At 38.0% G+C, this 16,222-nt stretch overlaps 1 protein-coding gene across 6 annotated transcripts in view; it reads left to right on the forward strand.

The window, feature by feature from the left end:
- Positions 1-16,222, forward strand: part of Spmip7 (sperm microtubule inner protein 7) — a 55,092-nt gene that overhangs the window by 11,780 nt on the left and 27,090 nt on the right. For 3 of the 6 annotated variants that reach the window (NM_001401550.1, NM_001401548.1, NM_001401549.1), the window contains 2 exon segments: positions 5,220-5,320; positions 14,506-14,582. In NM_001401550.1, coding sequence (NP_001388479.1) covers positions 5,220-5,320; positions 14,506-14,582 — 178 coding nt within the window. 6 annotated transcript variants of the gene reach the window in all.

A 16,222-nucleotide genomic window follows, 5' to 3' on the forward strand; every position in this document is an offset into this window, starting at 1 on the left:
GATGATATGATAGTGTACATTAAGTGACCCCTACCAGAGAACTTCTACAGCTGATAACCAACTCCAGCACACTGGCTGGATACAAAACTAAAAAAAAAAAATCAGCAGCCTTCCTTTATATAAATAATAATGAGGCTGAGAATAATTATGGAAATAGTACCCCCTTCATAATTGCCACAGGTAATATAAAATACCTTGGTGTAACTCTAACCAAGCAAATGAAAGACCTGTATGACAAGAACTTCAAGTCTCTGAAGAAAGAAATGGAAGAAGGTATCAGAAGAGAGAAAGATCTTCCATGCTCATGGATAGGTAGTATTAACATAGTAAAAAAAAAATGACCAACTTACCAAAAGCAATCTACAGATTCAGTGCAATTCCCATCAAAATTCCAACACAATTCTTTACAGATCTTGAAAGAACAATACGCAACTCTATATTGAAAAAAAAAGGATAGCTAAAACAAACAAGAACCTCTTGTCATGTCACCGTTTCTGACTTCAGGCTGTACTGCAGAGAAATAGAAATAAAAATTACATCATATAGGCATAAAAATAGATAGGTCGATCAATAGAATAGCAACAAATACCCATAAATAAACCTACCTATGGGCACTTAAATTTTGACAAAGAAACTGTATGGGAAAATAAGTAAGCATCTTCAACAAATGGTGCTGGGCTAACTGGATGTCTGCATGAAGAAGAAGAAGAAGAAGAAGAAGAAGAAGAAGAAGAAGAAGAAGAAGAAGAAGAAGAAGAAGAAGAAGAAGAAGGAGGAGGAGGAGGAGGAGGAGGAGGAGGAGGAGGAGGAGGAGGAGGAGGAGGAGGAGGAGGAGGAGGAGGAGGAGGAGGAGGAAGAAGAAGAAGAAGAAGAAGAAGAAGAAGAAGAAGAAGAAGAAGAAGAAGAAGAAGAAGAAGAAGAAGAAGAAGAAGAAGAAGAAGAAGAAGAAGAAAGAAGAAAGAAGGAGAAGAGAAGAAGGAAGGAGAAGGAAGAAGGAGGAGGAGGAGGAGAAAAAGAAGAAGAAGAAGAAGAAGAAGAAGAAGAAGAAGAAGAAGAAGAAGAAGAAGAAGAAGAAGAAGAGGAGGAGGAGGAGGAGGAGGAGGAGGAGGAGGAGGAGGAGGAGGAGGAGGAGGAGGAGATCCATATTTGTCACCCTGCACAAAACTCCAATCCAAGTGGATTAAAGACCTTGACATTAAGCTAGATACATTAAATCTAATAAAAGAGAAAGTAGGAACTGCCTTGAACACATTGACATAGGAGATAACTTCCTGAACAGAATACCAACAATGCAGGCACTGTGATCAAAAATTAAGTAATGGGACCGAATGAGCCTAAAAATCTTGTATAAGACAAAGGCTACCATCAATTTGACAAAATGGCAGCCTAAAGATTGGAAAAAGATCTTCACCAACCCTACATCTGACAGAGAACTAATATCCAAAATAGGTAAAGAACTCAAGGAATTTATACCCCAACAAACCCAATAACCCAAATAAAAAAAAATCAGATATAGCGATAAACAGAGGAGTCTCAACAGAGAAATCTCTAATATCACAGATTAAACATTAAAGAAGTGTTCAATGTCAGTTATCAGGAAAATTCACTTGAAAACAACTCTGAAATTCCACCTTACACCTGCCAGACTGGCTAAGATCAAGAAACTCAAGTGACAACATATCCTGGCAAGGTTGTGGAGTAAGGGGAACACTCCACTGCTGGTACGAGTGCAAACTTGTACAACCACTTTGGAAATCAATTTGGTGGTTTCTCAGAAAATTGGGAAATGTTCTACCTCAACAGCTAGCTATACCATTCCTGAGCACATACCCAAAAGATGTTCCACAAAACTACCAGGAAACTTGCTTAACTGTGTTCATAATAGCTTTAGTCATAATAGCTAGAAAATGGAAACAACCTAGATGTCCCTCAACTGGAGAATAGATAAAGAAAACCTGGAATGTCTACACAGTGGAATAATACTCAGCTATTAAAAACCAAAGGTATCATGAAATTTGCAGCCAAATGGATGGAACTAGAAAATATCCCGAGTGAGGTAACCCAGACCATAAACGACATGCATGGTATATACTCACTTAAAAATGGATATTAGCCACAGGATAACCATGCTACAATCAGCAGATCCAAAGAAGCTAAGTATCAAGGAGGGCCCAAGGGAGGATGCTTGAATCTCACTCAGAAGGGAAAAGTAAAATAGACATGAGAGGCAGATGGATGAAGGGAAGTGGGTAGGAGAAGATATGGGGACTAGAACTGAGATGGGGAACAGATGTGAGGAGAGCAGAACAGAAGAGGCCAGAGAGGGCTGGGGGAGAGGATGGAAATTGGTTGGGGGGGTCATCTGTGAGACAAGCCATAGCCCTAGGACGCTGGAGGCTCCAGGGAGTCTATGGTAGTAACCCTAGTTGAGACTCCTTACAACTGAGAATATGGAGACTGAAGTGGCCAACTCCTGTAGCCATGTGGAACATTAGAGGGAAGGGGACACAAACCCACCCACAAAACCTTTGACCCAAAATTTGTCTTGCCTACAAGATGTACAGGAATAAAGATGGAGCAGAGATTGAGAAAATAGTCAACCAATAACTGGTTAAACTTGAGACCCACCCCATGGGAGACCACTAAGCCCTGACACTGTTAATGATACTCTGCTATGCTTGCAGACATGAGCCTATCACAACTGTGTCTTGAGAAGCTTCATCCAGAAGCTGATGGAAAGAGGTGGAGACCCACAGCCAAACATTAGGCAAAGCTCAGTGAGTCTTGTGGAAGACTTGGAGGAAGGATTGAGGGAGCCGGACAGCTCAAGGAAACCATAAGAAGACCTACAGAGCCAACTAACCTGGGCCCATAAGGGGTCACAGAGACTTAACAACCAACAAAAGAGCACACAGGGGCTGAATCTAGGCCCCCTACACATTTGTAGCAGATGTGCTGCTTGGTCTTCATGTGGGGCCCTTAACAATTGGAGCAGAGACTCTCACTCTTTGCCTGCCCTTGGATCCCCTTCACCTAGCTGGACTGCCTAGTCAGGCCTCAGTTGGAGAGGAGGTGTTTAGTCCTGCTGGGACTCGAAGTTCCAGAATGGGTTGGTATTCATGGTTGGGCTTCCCCTTCTCTCAGGAGAAGGTGAGGTGGTAATGGGGGAAGGGACTTTGAGGGTGGGACTAGAAAGACTGCTAACGGATGTATAGTAAATAAATTAATGGATGAAAATTCAGAGAAGAAGAGAGAAAACTAAGACTGTCACTAGTGAAAAACACTTCATCTTGCAAAGCTAGGTCAGCACCCTAACAGTGGTGAAGTATGGATAGCAATGTATGAAGCAGGGGTTGTCATACTAGGGAAGGAAAAGAAAATGCTAGGAGAAAAGTTTCTTCCCAGCCCCAGTGGGCCATTCAGAGTGGCAGTGGCTAGTTCTGCTAACAGGAGTGCTTCACCAAGCTACCTGAAGCAGCAGGGGCTACAGAGCATAAAAGGAAGCGAATGGTAAAAAAAAAAAAAAAATAGAGGACTAAGTGTAAAGACATGTATCTAGTCTGGGGTGAAAGGGATAAAGGCTCCTTGCAAGCATAGCTCTTGCACAGCATTCAAAAGGTCTTCTTGCAGTTGTATCGGGAGTAAATGAGTCATTGATTCTATCCCAGCATCTTTGGGCCTCATCTCAAACCAGTTTGGACTTGTTGGTGCAGAAGAAACACTGTTCCCGGAGTAGAGCACAAGGCCCATCCTTGGTAATTTTTAGGAGATCTAGTCTGTAATTTTAGAGAATTGAAGCAGCCAAAGGATCAAGTAGTTTCTGAAAATTATTAAGCTGATCTGAAATTTCAGATTTTCTGGAAGCTGGTGATATGGAGAGGTTATCTGATACAAAAATGCCTTCAGTCTAACTGTTTTAGCTCAGTATCTTGGGGTTGGGGGATGCCTAGTGTCAAGAAGAGGGGTGAGTTAGATGGTCCAGTAGTTCCCATTTCAGAAGTCACACAAACTGCTTTGAGGGGGGTTGGTATAGATCTCTCTTAACTCTTGAGACCCCCACCATCAAAAGCAGAACCTGTTGTTTGCAAATTTCCTTATGTTGTTTAAGCTGTGACACAGCCTTTGGATAGGAATTGCTGTTTCCACTGCAGATTCACATGCTTGCCCTAGGTGGGTCAGGCTGTCCTCCTGAGTCTATGACTGGGAAAAAGAGAGCAAAACATCTAGTCCTTACCTCCGTGCTGGCACTGAGTTGGTCATGTTTCTTGCGAAGTCACTCTGCTGGAACTCTGAAGGAAAGCTCCTGGCTACTCACTCAAGAGACCTCACTTCCTTGAGATGAGATCATAAAATGTCTTCTTCTCTTTGTTTTGCTTTCTCAGGACAACTTGTCTTTTTTTAAAAAAAATAAAGAATATAACAATCCATGTATGAGCTTCAAAATGATAGCTTCTGCAGAGACCTGTGACACGATGGGGCATGGGTTTGTGTAACCATGTGTTAAGATCGTTTGCCTCCAATACACTTTGCCTATTCCCCAGAGAAGAGTTAGAAATGGCTCCACAATTTCAGATAAGCTTTATAAAGGAACATGAAAACTCTTTTCCAAGATTTTTTTAAGCTGAGCATCTTACCTAAAGACCCACATTTCCTATAAGTGGGGTAAATTAACCACCATCGTTTAGTTGTGGCTTAATAACGTGTAGTATGGCTGGAGAAATGGTCCTGGGAAGCCAGCAGCTTTCTGCTTGGCTTACACTCCAGGTGTGTGCATAAGCTATGCTTTCTGCCTTCTGCTGTTGCTAAGTATCTGCTGCTCAAAGTGGTCGCTGCTCTAGGTTAGATGCATATACCCTCCAGTTCCAAGTAACAGGATTAGATGATAGGCCTTTGCTCTAACAGAATTTTAAAGTTTGTAGGCTTGGTCAGCAAACACACTTCTTGTTTCATTTGATGTACACAGCTAATGTGGGAATTAGAAAAAAAAAAAAACCGACTAGTTCAGAGAACAAAATTCGGTGCAGAATTATGGCCAACTATGACGCCCCCCCCCCAATTTTTGAATTGTAATTTAAAATGTATTTAACACAATTTGGGGAGCATCGAACAAAACCTGCGATTCCCAGAAGCCTTGTTACAGCTTAATGTACATCAACTGAGTAATTTTAAGAGGCATCATTGTGTTTGTTACCTAAAACACATGGGTTTTTGGTTTTCAGGTTGGACGAGCCCACGGAAAGTTATTCCTGTACCGGTTCATGAACATGAAGTAGGCACATTAAGTCGCTTGTACACCTTTGAGGAGGAGGCAACAAGTACAGTAAGATTGTCTTAATAGGTAGTATTATAGAATATGGTTTGTTTATATCATCGTTTGTGTGTTTAGTACTTTCTTCCTTAGAGGAAAAAACTATTATTCACATGTGGGATTCTTGTGCAGTTTTGCAAACCCAAATAACATAATGCATTAAACCAAATCCACAACATTTCTCCCTTTCTGTCTATTAAAAAAGGCCTTTTCTCTCAGATATAAAATGAACATAGTCATCACAGTTACATAAATTATAAGCTATGATATACTCTAATAACATCCATCAATTTTGTCAATGTAAGGACATCGCTGTAACATCTATCCTAACTTAGAGTTTTCAATCTTATACCAGAATTGTATTTTGATTTTAATTTGCATTACCATATGAAAAAGCATCATTTCAAATCTAAATCATCTTCCTCAATGCTAAACAATTTAAGTTTAATAATGAGACTATAACTAGTCTCCAACCCCATCAGAGAGCCAAGAATGAATTAAATATAACATATAGGAAGCTCAGAAACATAGCTCCCAAAACTTAAACAAATTGCAGAGACAGCTGACTATGTCGAATTATCTCTCTTCAGCCTTCTGGCCAGAACCATCTGACAGACCTTAATTGAAGCAGGAAATATGAGGGACTAGCTTACCCTGTCTTGGCAGAGCTAAGCTGTCCACTATCCCATATCCTGTGTCCTTTCCTGGACAGTATTTTTGTCTGTAGATGAATTAGGCTAACTCTTGTCCATGATACCTTGTCACAACTGTAACAACTCCAAATGGAGGTTATGATGCTTAATATCTTCTTTGAACCACAAAGGAGGTACTGTCAGGAGCAGACATATCTCCTAGTCAAAATTTCTATTAAAAATGACATGACTTTAAATGCCATATTCTGTGGGTTTCTGATGCTTTTGAAGACTATCTATATAAAGTGTATCTGAACTGTTAAACCTTGACTGCTCTTAGCTATTTCTATTTTAATAATATTGAAAGTACTTTATTATAATTAAATCTAAGTATAATATAACCATGGCTTTACTATCCGGCCTTAGCTTCCACACTTACTCATCTTAAGTAGTTATTAGAAGAACTGAGTCTAAGTCTTGCATTTTTAAATTGGTTGTGTAGGTACAATGTCTATCTCAGAGTAACAATATTAATTTCAAATTTTGTGTCAATATAAAAAGCTTATACCAATGAAAACCTTAAATCTGTATTAATATATAAATTTTGTACCAAGGTTAGAACGTGTAATTTCAATTCCACATCAATTATAAAGATTTTTACCAATATAAGATTATGGCTATACAGTGCTTTAAGAATGAATTTAGAAATCTACCTCATATATTTTTCCCTGATCAAAATTATGATCATTTCCAAATTATCCCTTAAAATAACAATCTATCTATAATTTGTAAAAAATAACCATAACCAAACACCCAAACCCAACAGATCCCTGCTGAATTGGGGTGAAAAAAAATTTTAAAGAGCTAGGGAGCGGTAGAAAAATTAGAAAAATTGGTTAGAGTTAAGAAAGCTAGCTATAGCATCTATTAACTAGTCTTTGTATGCTTAGAAGGCTCGAGGCTTGACTGAAGTTCTGACTGGTTCCACCTAAAAGGCTGAATGAACTGAGTCCATCAGGAATCAGTAGCTATTCTTGAAGCTGTTGAGGAAGCAAGAGTCTGGAAGCAGTGTCAGGAGACAGGGGGTTGGAACAGTAGGTCATTTTAAGGTCCCCATGAATGAATCGTGTTACCAAATGAATCTTACAACCAAAATTTTAGTACTATTAAGACATTTGTATGGATTGTGTAAGGTGCACAGATCAGTTAAGGATGACCTTTTGCTCCTTGGTTGAGCAGGTGAAAGACAACCATCCTTTTATGAGCTAATTTGCACAAAAACAAATTATAATAGATCCTCATTCATGCCATACGAATGATGGCATGGCGAATCTTAAGAATTCGCCAACAAGATTTATCATCTAATTTTAGCAGAAGTTTTGGCTAGAGATATTTTTATGTTTAAGCCAATTATGGAGGAATTCCCATGTGGAGGAATTGACAAATCAAGTTACCTGTCCTGTTTGATTTTCTCAAATTTTGGGTTTTTTTTTCTTGTGGGATGTGTTGGTTGTGTTGTTTGTTTGTTTGTTTGTTTATATCCAGGATCTTTAGGGGGTCTTCCCATGTCATATCTGATCCACATTACTCTGGAAGAGATCCAAAGCCTTGCCTTCTCTTCTATCAACACAAATATAGAGCCTCTCTCCCACAATAGTATGCCTTTGGTCCAGTAACCTGAAATCATCGAAGGAATAAATTAATTCAGTGTAGCAGCTGCCTTTCTCTTTAGGAATGTTTTATTTTGACCTCTTTCCCAGAGGAACCACCCAAACTTATAACCACGTGCATTTCAGTAACTAAAACAATTTAAAGTAATTAAAGCAACCTAAACAATTATTATTATCTGTTGAGACAGTGTTCCTTCACCATCTCCTGCCTCGTTCTTGCATGAGATCAAGGGCTAAGTTTCTATTATCTGTCTGAGATGAGGTTATCTTCTCTATCTCCTGCCCTATCTGTATCTCCTGCTCTTGGCCTACATTTTAAGATCAAGGGTTTCAACTTATTTATCCATGCATACTTAAATTCTCCCCTCTGTGGAATTAATATAGTGGGTAGTGGTTACATTGTCTAAATTCTGGATAACAGTAACCATCTTTTGTTTTGCTCTGTTGAATATGAAGAAACTGTAAGAGAAAATAACAATGTTTGCAGTTCAGATATTTGTGATAATGTTAGAGTATTATGTTGTAGATGTTATTAGTATCCTGTTAGGATAAATATAAATATAGTTTTGCTTCAAATAACAATAGAGTTGTCAAAAGTGCCCAAAAGACATTGAGAGTTATACATCAGGATCTCTGCTGATGAATTCCAAGAACACCAAGAAGACACCAACAGAAGATGGTGTAGGGAGAATAATTTCAGAAAACCACATAGGTAATAAATCTGAGGACATAGACTCTACAATATTTCATAAAGAACATAAGATACATAGCATATACAAGTAATGACTTATAAGACCATAGTCAGAATATAGAAGATTGTATGCCAGAAAAAAAAATTCAAATTCCAATGAAAGTATACCAATGGCTTACCAAGATGATGATCAACAATACCTTGTTTCCCCCAGAGCATGATGGGACGTGAACTTGGGGTACTCCTAAAGAAAGTTTAAGCACATAATCAGAGGTCAGTTTCCCTTATGAAGAACAAGAATGGAAATATGTTGGTATTTAAGAACTCTCATCCTCTTAAGAGGATGTATTACCAGTCCACAAACTGAGAGCCGTTTTCATATTTAAACTATGGGTTTTCTCTGATATTATTCAATTTATGGCTCAGAACTAGTGTTATATTGGAAATACTTGTATTTTAGAAAATAAAATAGATACAACTTAGTCAGGTAATAAACATTAGCTTAAAGAAATACAAATATTTCATTTGTGTCAGGAATAGCAGTCATTCACTTCAAACTGGCCTACATAAAGTTATTATTTTATATTATAAAAATATTTATTCTTTGTCTCATACCCAAATCACTATTTGATCATTTTTACAGTATAACAATGTGTGTTTTATTGCCTCAAAAAAGAACTATGATAAGAAAAGCTGTGCTTTTTCTGAAGCAATGATTTTCCATGCACCATTGGCATAGATGATGAATTTATTTGAAGATTTTGACTCATAAACTGAGTTCTTGAAGGAATCAGAGAAAGGACTGGAAAAGCTTGAAGGGGCTCGAGACCCCATATGAACAACAATGCCAAGTTCAGTTTGAAAGACACTATTGTAAAATGAAACTTTAGAATAATAAGACTTTATAAATGAAAAGAAAATTTGCTAGAATTTCGGTACTTGGTCATGTATAAAATTGACAGAATTTGTTATATAACAAAATTTATGAACTAAATATTCATGTATTTATATTTAAATTTTAATTTATTTGTGTGAATTGTATCGTGGGGTGAGAAAGTGTCTGTGGAAACCAAAACAGAGCATTGAATTCTCTAGAGGTGAAGTTACAGGCTACTGTGTGCCACCTGATATGGTTGATGTCGGTGTTGTAAACCAAATTTCCAGTACGTGTTCTTAACCACCTCACCCAAGATTCATGTTTTAAACGCTGAAACTTCAATCCCGTGACTTGAAGAATAAAAATAAATAAAGTCAGGGCATATACAAAGACATCTATGGCATAACCTCCGAGAATAAAGCAAAAATCAAAATGCAGTGATAGTCGTGAGGCAGCCGAAGCCAGAGGGTTCCCCTCCAAAGTCAGAGCCGATCTAAACGTGACCAAAAGTAGGCGGAGCTAGAATCCCATCATGGCTGCAATCCGACCGAGTAAGGCCGTTAGCACTACTTGACCACTCTGTCACTTAGGATTCTGTTACACATTAAGAGCATAGATAAGTCAAGAGATTTTTGTCAAGACCATACAGTTTATCCTAAAGCAGACAGAAACTAAAGAAAATATTAAGCTGTTCATTAGTCAATAGGGAAGGAGATCAGGCAAGAGTCAAGAGCAAAAATATAAGTGCATGGTTGGTATAAATGACTCTATAAAACAATAGCCGTGACCTGTGGGGTTTTAAACACACACACACACACACACACACACACACACACACACACACACACACACACACAAACACACACACACTGAATGAAAATACAATTGAATAATTAACCTAAAGGAGAGTCAACAGTTAAACTTATGACTCCCAGGAAAGTGTCAAAGTCCTAGTTATTTTTAATCCTTGAAAGTATGTAATTGCAATTTGTAGATTAAATACTAAAGAAATAAGCAAACAACAGAACTCATTGAATAACAGGAAGCCAATGCAAATGAAATTAAAATAAGACTTGTAAAAGGCATGAAGGTCATAGAGAACATAGAAGGCTAGGTAGTTTCGAACTCGGAGTCAGCAATTATGCATTGTCTATGTAAAATGTTGATGCTTAGGTTAAAACACAGGTTGCCTGAAGGTATGGATATAAAACCCTTGCTTACCCTACTAAAAACAAAAGCACATGCAAGAAGATATTAAGCATCATGGAAAATTATATATAAAATCAGGAAAAACAATGCATACAGAAACCTTTTCCCAGGTGTATTTATATACAAATTATCATAGACAATGTCATAAAGCGAACCTCTACAAATTACATTTTTAAACTCACCAACTGCAAGTCTTGGAGCACGAGACAATTACAACGGAACAAAGCACCCTTTCATATTATGTATTTGGAAATGGAAAGGTGTATTTATGATCATCATCCAGAGAAGAATTCACAGCTGTAAGAGAAGCTAGAAGGTGTTCCTAAGGAGAATCAAAATGCCGTAGTGAAACGTGTGGGTGGAAACTGTAATCAACCCTGGAAGACAGGACCTGCCTTCAAAATGTGTGTTAGACCACAAGAAAACGCCACAACTTAAGAAGCAAACAAGGTACATCTCATGAAATTAGAAAATAGGGGAAAATCAAAGTATGAACAAAGTACAGAAAAGGAAATAAATGAGGAATACAGAAAACGAACATGGTCATCAGTGTTAGAAGTTGGTTCTTTGCGAAAACTACTTTGAGACTCTGCCCATCTGAGAGCGCGTTCCTCTGTTTGGGTTTGTCAGAGCGGCTTGTTACTGCAGTGAGTAGCAGTCCATAAGGAGTCTTTTCTGTTCCAAGTACTGAGAAGTCGTGATGGTGAAAGCTTAGCCTTAGATGGAAATCTATCAAAACCCACCCCCACCAAGGCTCAGGAACGTCACAGAAGCAGTGGATGAGGAAGGATGTAATAGCCAGACGATGGGGAGAAACACTATAAGGTGTGGTCCTCTGAGCGTACTCACAGCAGTTGTGGTTACCAATACCAGACTACACAAGATCAAGCAAGGAAAGAATTTCAGCGCTAAGGGGGAGGAGCTAATTAGGGTCCCACCCCTTTGTGAGGAGCTATTGACAGTTGATGGCTGACGACAGAGAAGTTCACCTTTCTTTGAGGACATGGGCACTGGTAGGTAACCCATGCCCCAGTGAATGACTGCAATGTGTTATTAAAAAAAAAAGTAAGAGGACATGAGATTGGAAGGAATATGTGTTGGGGAGGGCCAGGGGAGATAGAGGGAAGAATGAAAGTGAATATAATCAAATGTTTCCGTGGTGGCTCTACAAGTTTGCATTCCCACCAGCAATGGAAGAAAGTTCCCCTCGCTCCACATCCTCCCCAGCATGAGCTGTCACTTGTGCTATTGATCTTAGCCATTTGGACAGGAGTAAGACGCAATGTCAAAAGTAGTTTCGTATGAAGCTCTATGTCATACTTGGCATAACTCTGTACAAAAGTGGAGACGCATAAGTTAAGAAACCTCTTCAATCCGACGAAGACGATTCCTCAGGTGAGGCTCTCTCTTCTCAGGAGTGTCAAAATTAGCCGTGCCAGTAATGCAATGGAAGATATTCCCATAAAAATGAAAAGACTGGAAATCTTAGCACAGAAAAAAAATGTATTTAAAGAAAAAGAACAAATGTAAATCACACATCTAAAATCTGCAAAATCTTAAAAGACTAGTGGGCTTAATAACAAAAAGCGTGACCAGGAGAAGTATTAACAACTTGAAAACAAACGTTAAAGTTTATTTAAAACTTAAGTTATTTATTTTTATTTTAAACATCAAGCTTAAGGGGACATATTTAAAGGAGAAAAATTGAAAATCAACAGAAAGTATTATATGCTGTGAGGATAGTTTGAAAAAGCCCTGAATACACTAACTAGAGTCTAGAATTTGTAAGAAAAGAGGGGGAAAGCAGAAAAAAAATCTGAAGAGATAATTTCCAAAATGTTAATTTTACCAGGAAAAATACATTTGTGGTTTACAAGACTCACTGCATTCTAGCCAGCTTGAAGGACCTGACTGCATTCTTTGGCTTATAGCATCTGTCTTCCTCTTCAAAGCTGACAGGATGGGCTGAACCCTTTCATCACAAAGAATGGCTGTGATGCAATCATCTGCCTTGGCCGCCCAATTTCATGACAATTGTGACTAAATTGTGCCGTAAGGGTGTCCAAGATAAGTTTTCCTCATTCTATGGTCCCTTGATGAACAATTTAATTCCATCTACAAAGTCAACCTCCCTTTCCCAAGCTTAGAATATGGACATATTTGGCACCCAAATGTATTGAATATATTGAAATGCTAAATAAAGAAATGTTTGAGCAAAGAAAAAAGAAAATAAATCCCCAATAGATGTGCCTTATAAGAAATTGAATAATGAAAGGTTTTTTCCTTCTAGTGTATGTAGAAATACAATTTATTATTTAAAAAAATACATACTGTTGCTCCTAAAGTTCATTAGATAATATACTCTCCAGAATATTATAATGCATGGTAAGGGTGTAGAAAAACAGCAAGTGGATTGCCAGTTATATTCTGTTTTAAAGCAGCAAACAGTGAACAGAGAACTAGAAACATAGGGAAAAGATAGAGAACTTACATAAAATCCCACACCTGACTTCCTTATGCAAATAGTTACAATAGAATACAGAAATTGTCAGAAGATGACCAAGCAAGACACTACACTATTTACACGAGGATAACTATAAATACGAGATGCAAACACCTTAAAAGTTAGTCAGTTAAGAGTGTTGATAGCTTAAACAAAGGACACACCGTCTGCTATGAACACCACTGTGTAGTCTGTGACTTCACAAAAGAGTCCATACTTAGATATAAACAGCAGTTCTGATCCCTTCAAGTCCCTGACACTTCTGTAACATTAAACCCAACCAAAGATAAAGACATATTTCCAAATACACAGGGCAGGAGCACTGCTGTAGTAATGACCATGTGTGACATTAACTAAGTTTAGTACATTTATGATCACAATAAGGAAGGAGATGTGGTTTAGAGGATGATCACTTGCCTAGCATTTGCAAGTCCAGGAATTTGATTGCCACATTGTAAAAAATTATTAGGGAAGGAATTCTGCACAATGTTTTCAATACGCTACAGAGTTCGCCTATAATCAACAACTGGATTATATTTAGGGAAACAGAATATTTCAAAATTGAGCGTATTTTCAGTTATTTGTGGGTCAAAGAATTTTAAGAGAAATTAGAAAGTGTTTGAAACATGGTAAGACACAGCATATCTACTTGGGTATCATGTAATCAATATTTTGCTAAGAAGAAAATATAGCTTTACATGATTATATTACAAAAGAAGGAATTGATATGATATTAGCAAATTACTAAATCAAGCTAAATATATGAAAAATTAAAGCATATAAAGTTAAAAAAATCAATGAAATGCAGAATTTATACACAGGATAATTATTTTAATTTTTAATTAAATTTTTATTTAAAAAATAATTTATTGTTTTTTTATGAGACAGATATCATGTAGTCCTGGATAGCCTCAAACTTACCGTGTGGCTGAGGCTGCCCTTTTATTCCAGATTCTCCTATCTCCATGTCCCGAATGCTGGAATTGTAAGCATGTGGCCCCTGCTTAGGTGAAAAAAAATTTATAAAATAAAGCATGGTTGACTACCTAAATGTCCACCTACAAATGAGAGTAAAGAAAATGGGCATATGTACATACACTGGAATGTAGATCTGCTATTTGCAACAGCATCAGTAAACCTGTAGAACTTTATACTAAGACACATAAACTAGTCACATAAGCAGATATATTCTTATATATGTAAGGAATCTAAGAAAGCTGTAAATAAGTGTAGAGTAGAACAAGCATGAGGTAAGTATAGAAAAATGGGAGATACTGGCCAGAGGTTAAATATGAAAATACAATAAAAAAATGAGTATGGTCTAGAGCCAGGATGCATATCACAGTCATTATAGCTAAGAGTCTTGTGTTGTTTGCTGGGATTTTAAGAAGAAACCAGATTTTAAATGTCTTTAACGCACTTAAAGGGTAACTGTGGGTGGAGATGAATGTGTTAAAGATCCTGTTTGTTAATTACTGTACCATGTACACACATACATAGTTCAAGTCGCCATGTAAACTGTGAAGAATAAGGAAGTTCAGAAAACTGTGTATAAGAAATATAGCGATTCTATTCATGCTTTGTCTATTTTTAACTTCTTGTTCCTATCTTCTAGGATGATAGTGAGCCACTTGTCCAGCTAGACAAGAAAACTAACACAAAGGATTCCTTTTACAAATCTTCGACACAGAAGTAAGGTTTTCTTTTTCCCAAGGAACACGTTGAAGTATATTTCCATTTTTAATGGTTGCACGTGTCAATAATGATCTGGGTCACATGAATAATTCAAAGAATGTCAAACAAAAGCACTAAGTCATTCATGTTGACTAAATAGTAAATCTGGCAGAAGTCATATGTTCATACCTGTAATCCTTGAACTCAGAGGCCTGGACCAACTACAGAGAAGAAAAAAAAACCCTATCTCAGAAAGATGGGGGATGGGGGTTGTGAGAAAGAAGGAAAGGAGAGGGAAGAGGAGGAGAGGAGATAAAAATATGTTAATACAACCAAAATTTGGAGAAGGGGTGAAGGGAAAAGTGGAGACAGATCAACCACAATCACAATGTCACAAAGAACAATGTTGAAAAAAGCTTGCAGAACAATAATTCAATCTGTCAACACTGTGGGGCAGAGGCAGGAGACGAAGCTTCCCACTGTCATGCCATGACTTGACTTATGGAAAACTTGGATTATTGATGTAGATAGAGGAAATAATTTCAGAGCTAGCCAGATTATGAAGCAGAGTTGGGACTTCCTAAAAATGTCATTTATATAGGCTTGAAGTACAAAGCCTAAGAGAAAGATGCTTTCAGAAGAACCACAGGGCAGACAGCATGGGTGTGGTCTTCTGGAAGAGAGTAACTGAAAGTAAGACATATTCCTTCTCAAAGGAGACTAGAAGCTCATTATTCTACAACAGCCAAGTACTTTGGTGGGGTCTGGTGTCATAAACTTTAAAGGATTCCGAAGGCATGTAAATGGGATTACAGGGTTGTTTCTCAGGAGCGCCTGGCAGTATTACAGTTGATAAGACCCATGGGTTGCAGGACCATAGGATAGCTTTTTACTACAGAGTCTCATTTGAGATTATCAGATAATATATGGGAGAGGAATGAAGTCCTACAAAATCATATGCACACAAGTCTTAGCCTGCTTCATTGTTATTTGAATAGGAAATGTCTATATTTTTTTTAAAAAGGAAGATCAATTTTATGTAGGTGGCCTTTGAAGCAAATGTTAGTTGTGCTGAATTATTGCATGTCCATTGATAAGGGGCTTCAATTAGACTCTGGAATGAAGGGATCTTATATCCTGCCTCGTATCGACATGTTCATGTCCTAGGCTGTGAGATGCATCTTTGAATGACAGACCTAGTTCTCTGCTCTTTGGGAACTCACACCTTAAAGAGAAACAGACAGTAAGGAAAAAAAACATAAAGAGGAACCCGACAGAATCCATGATTAGCCCATGAATAAAAGAAAGAGGTAGCTAAGAGTGTAGAGAGCAGGCTCAGTCATCAACAGGAAGTGTGAGGGCATGAACAGAAACCTGCAGGGCTGGAGGAAGCAACTGTGCAGGCTGCTTTAATGATTGGCACTCAAGTTGAGTTCATCTTGGGGGGGGGGGGGGGGTTAGTAAGATAAGATTTGTTTACGAAGAAGCCATGCTGGCTGCTACATTCAGAGTGCATTACATGTGACCTGGGCTATTATAGATGTCTTCTGAGGAAAAGATAATACTATCTTAGAGAAGCCTGCATGTAGCTGCATTTTGGAAAAATGTCAAATGCACAGCCATCATGCTTCCCTAAGCAGAGGAAATTCACCAAGAAG

The sequence above is a fragment of the Rattus norvegicus genome, chromosome 14 (assembly GCF_021556685.1).
Source record: "Rattus norvegicus strain SHRSP/BbbUtx chromosome 14, alternate assembly SHRSP_T2T, whole genome shotgun sequence".
In the NCBI taxonomy this organism is placed as follows: domain Eukaryota; kingdom Metazoa; phylum Chordata; class Mammalia; order Rodentia; family Muridae; genus Rattus; species Rattus norvegicus.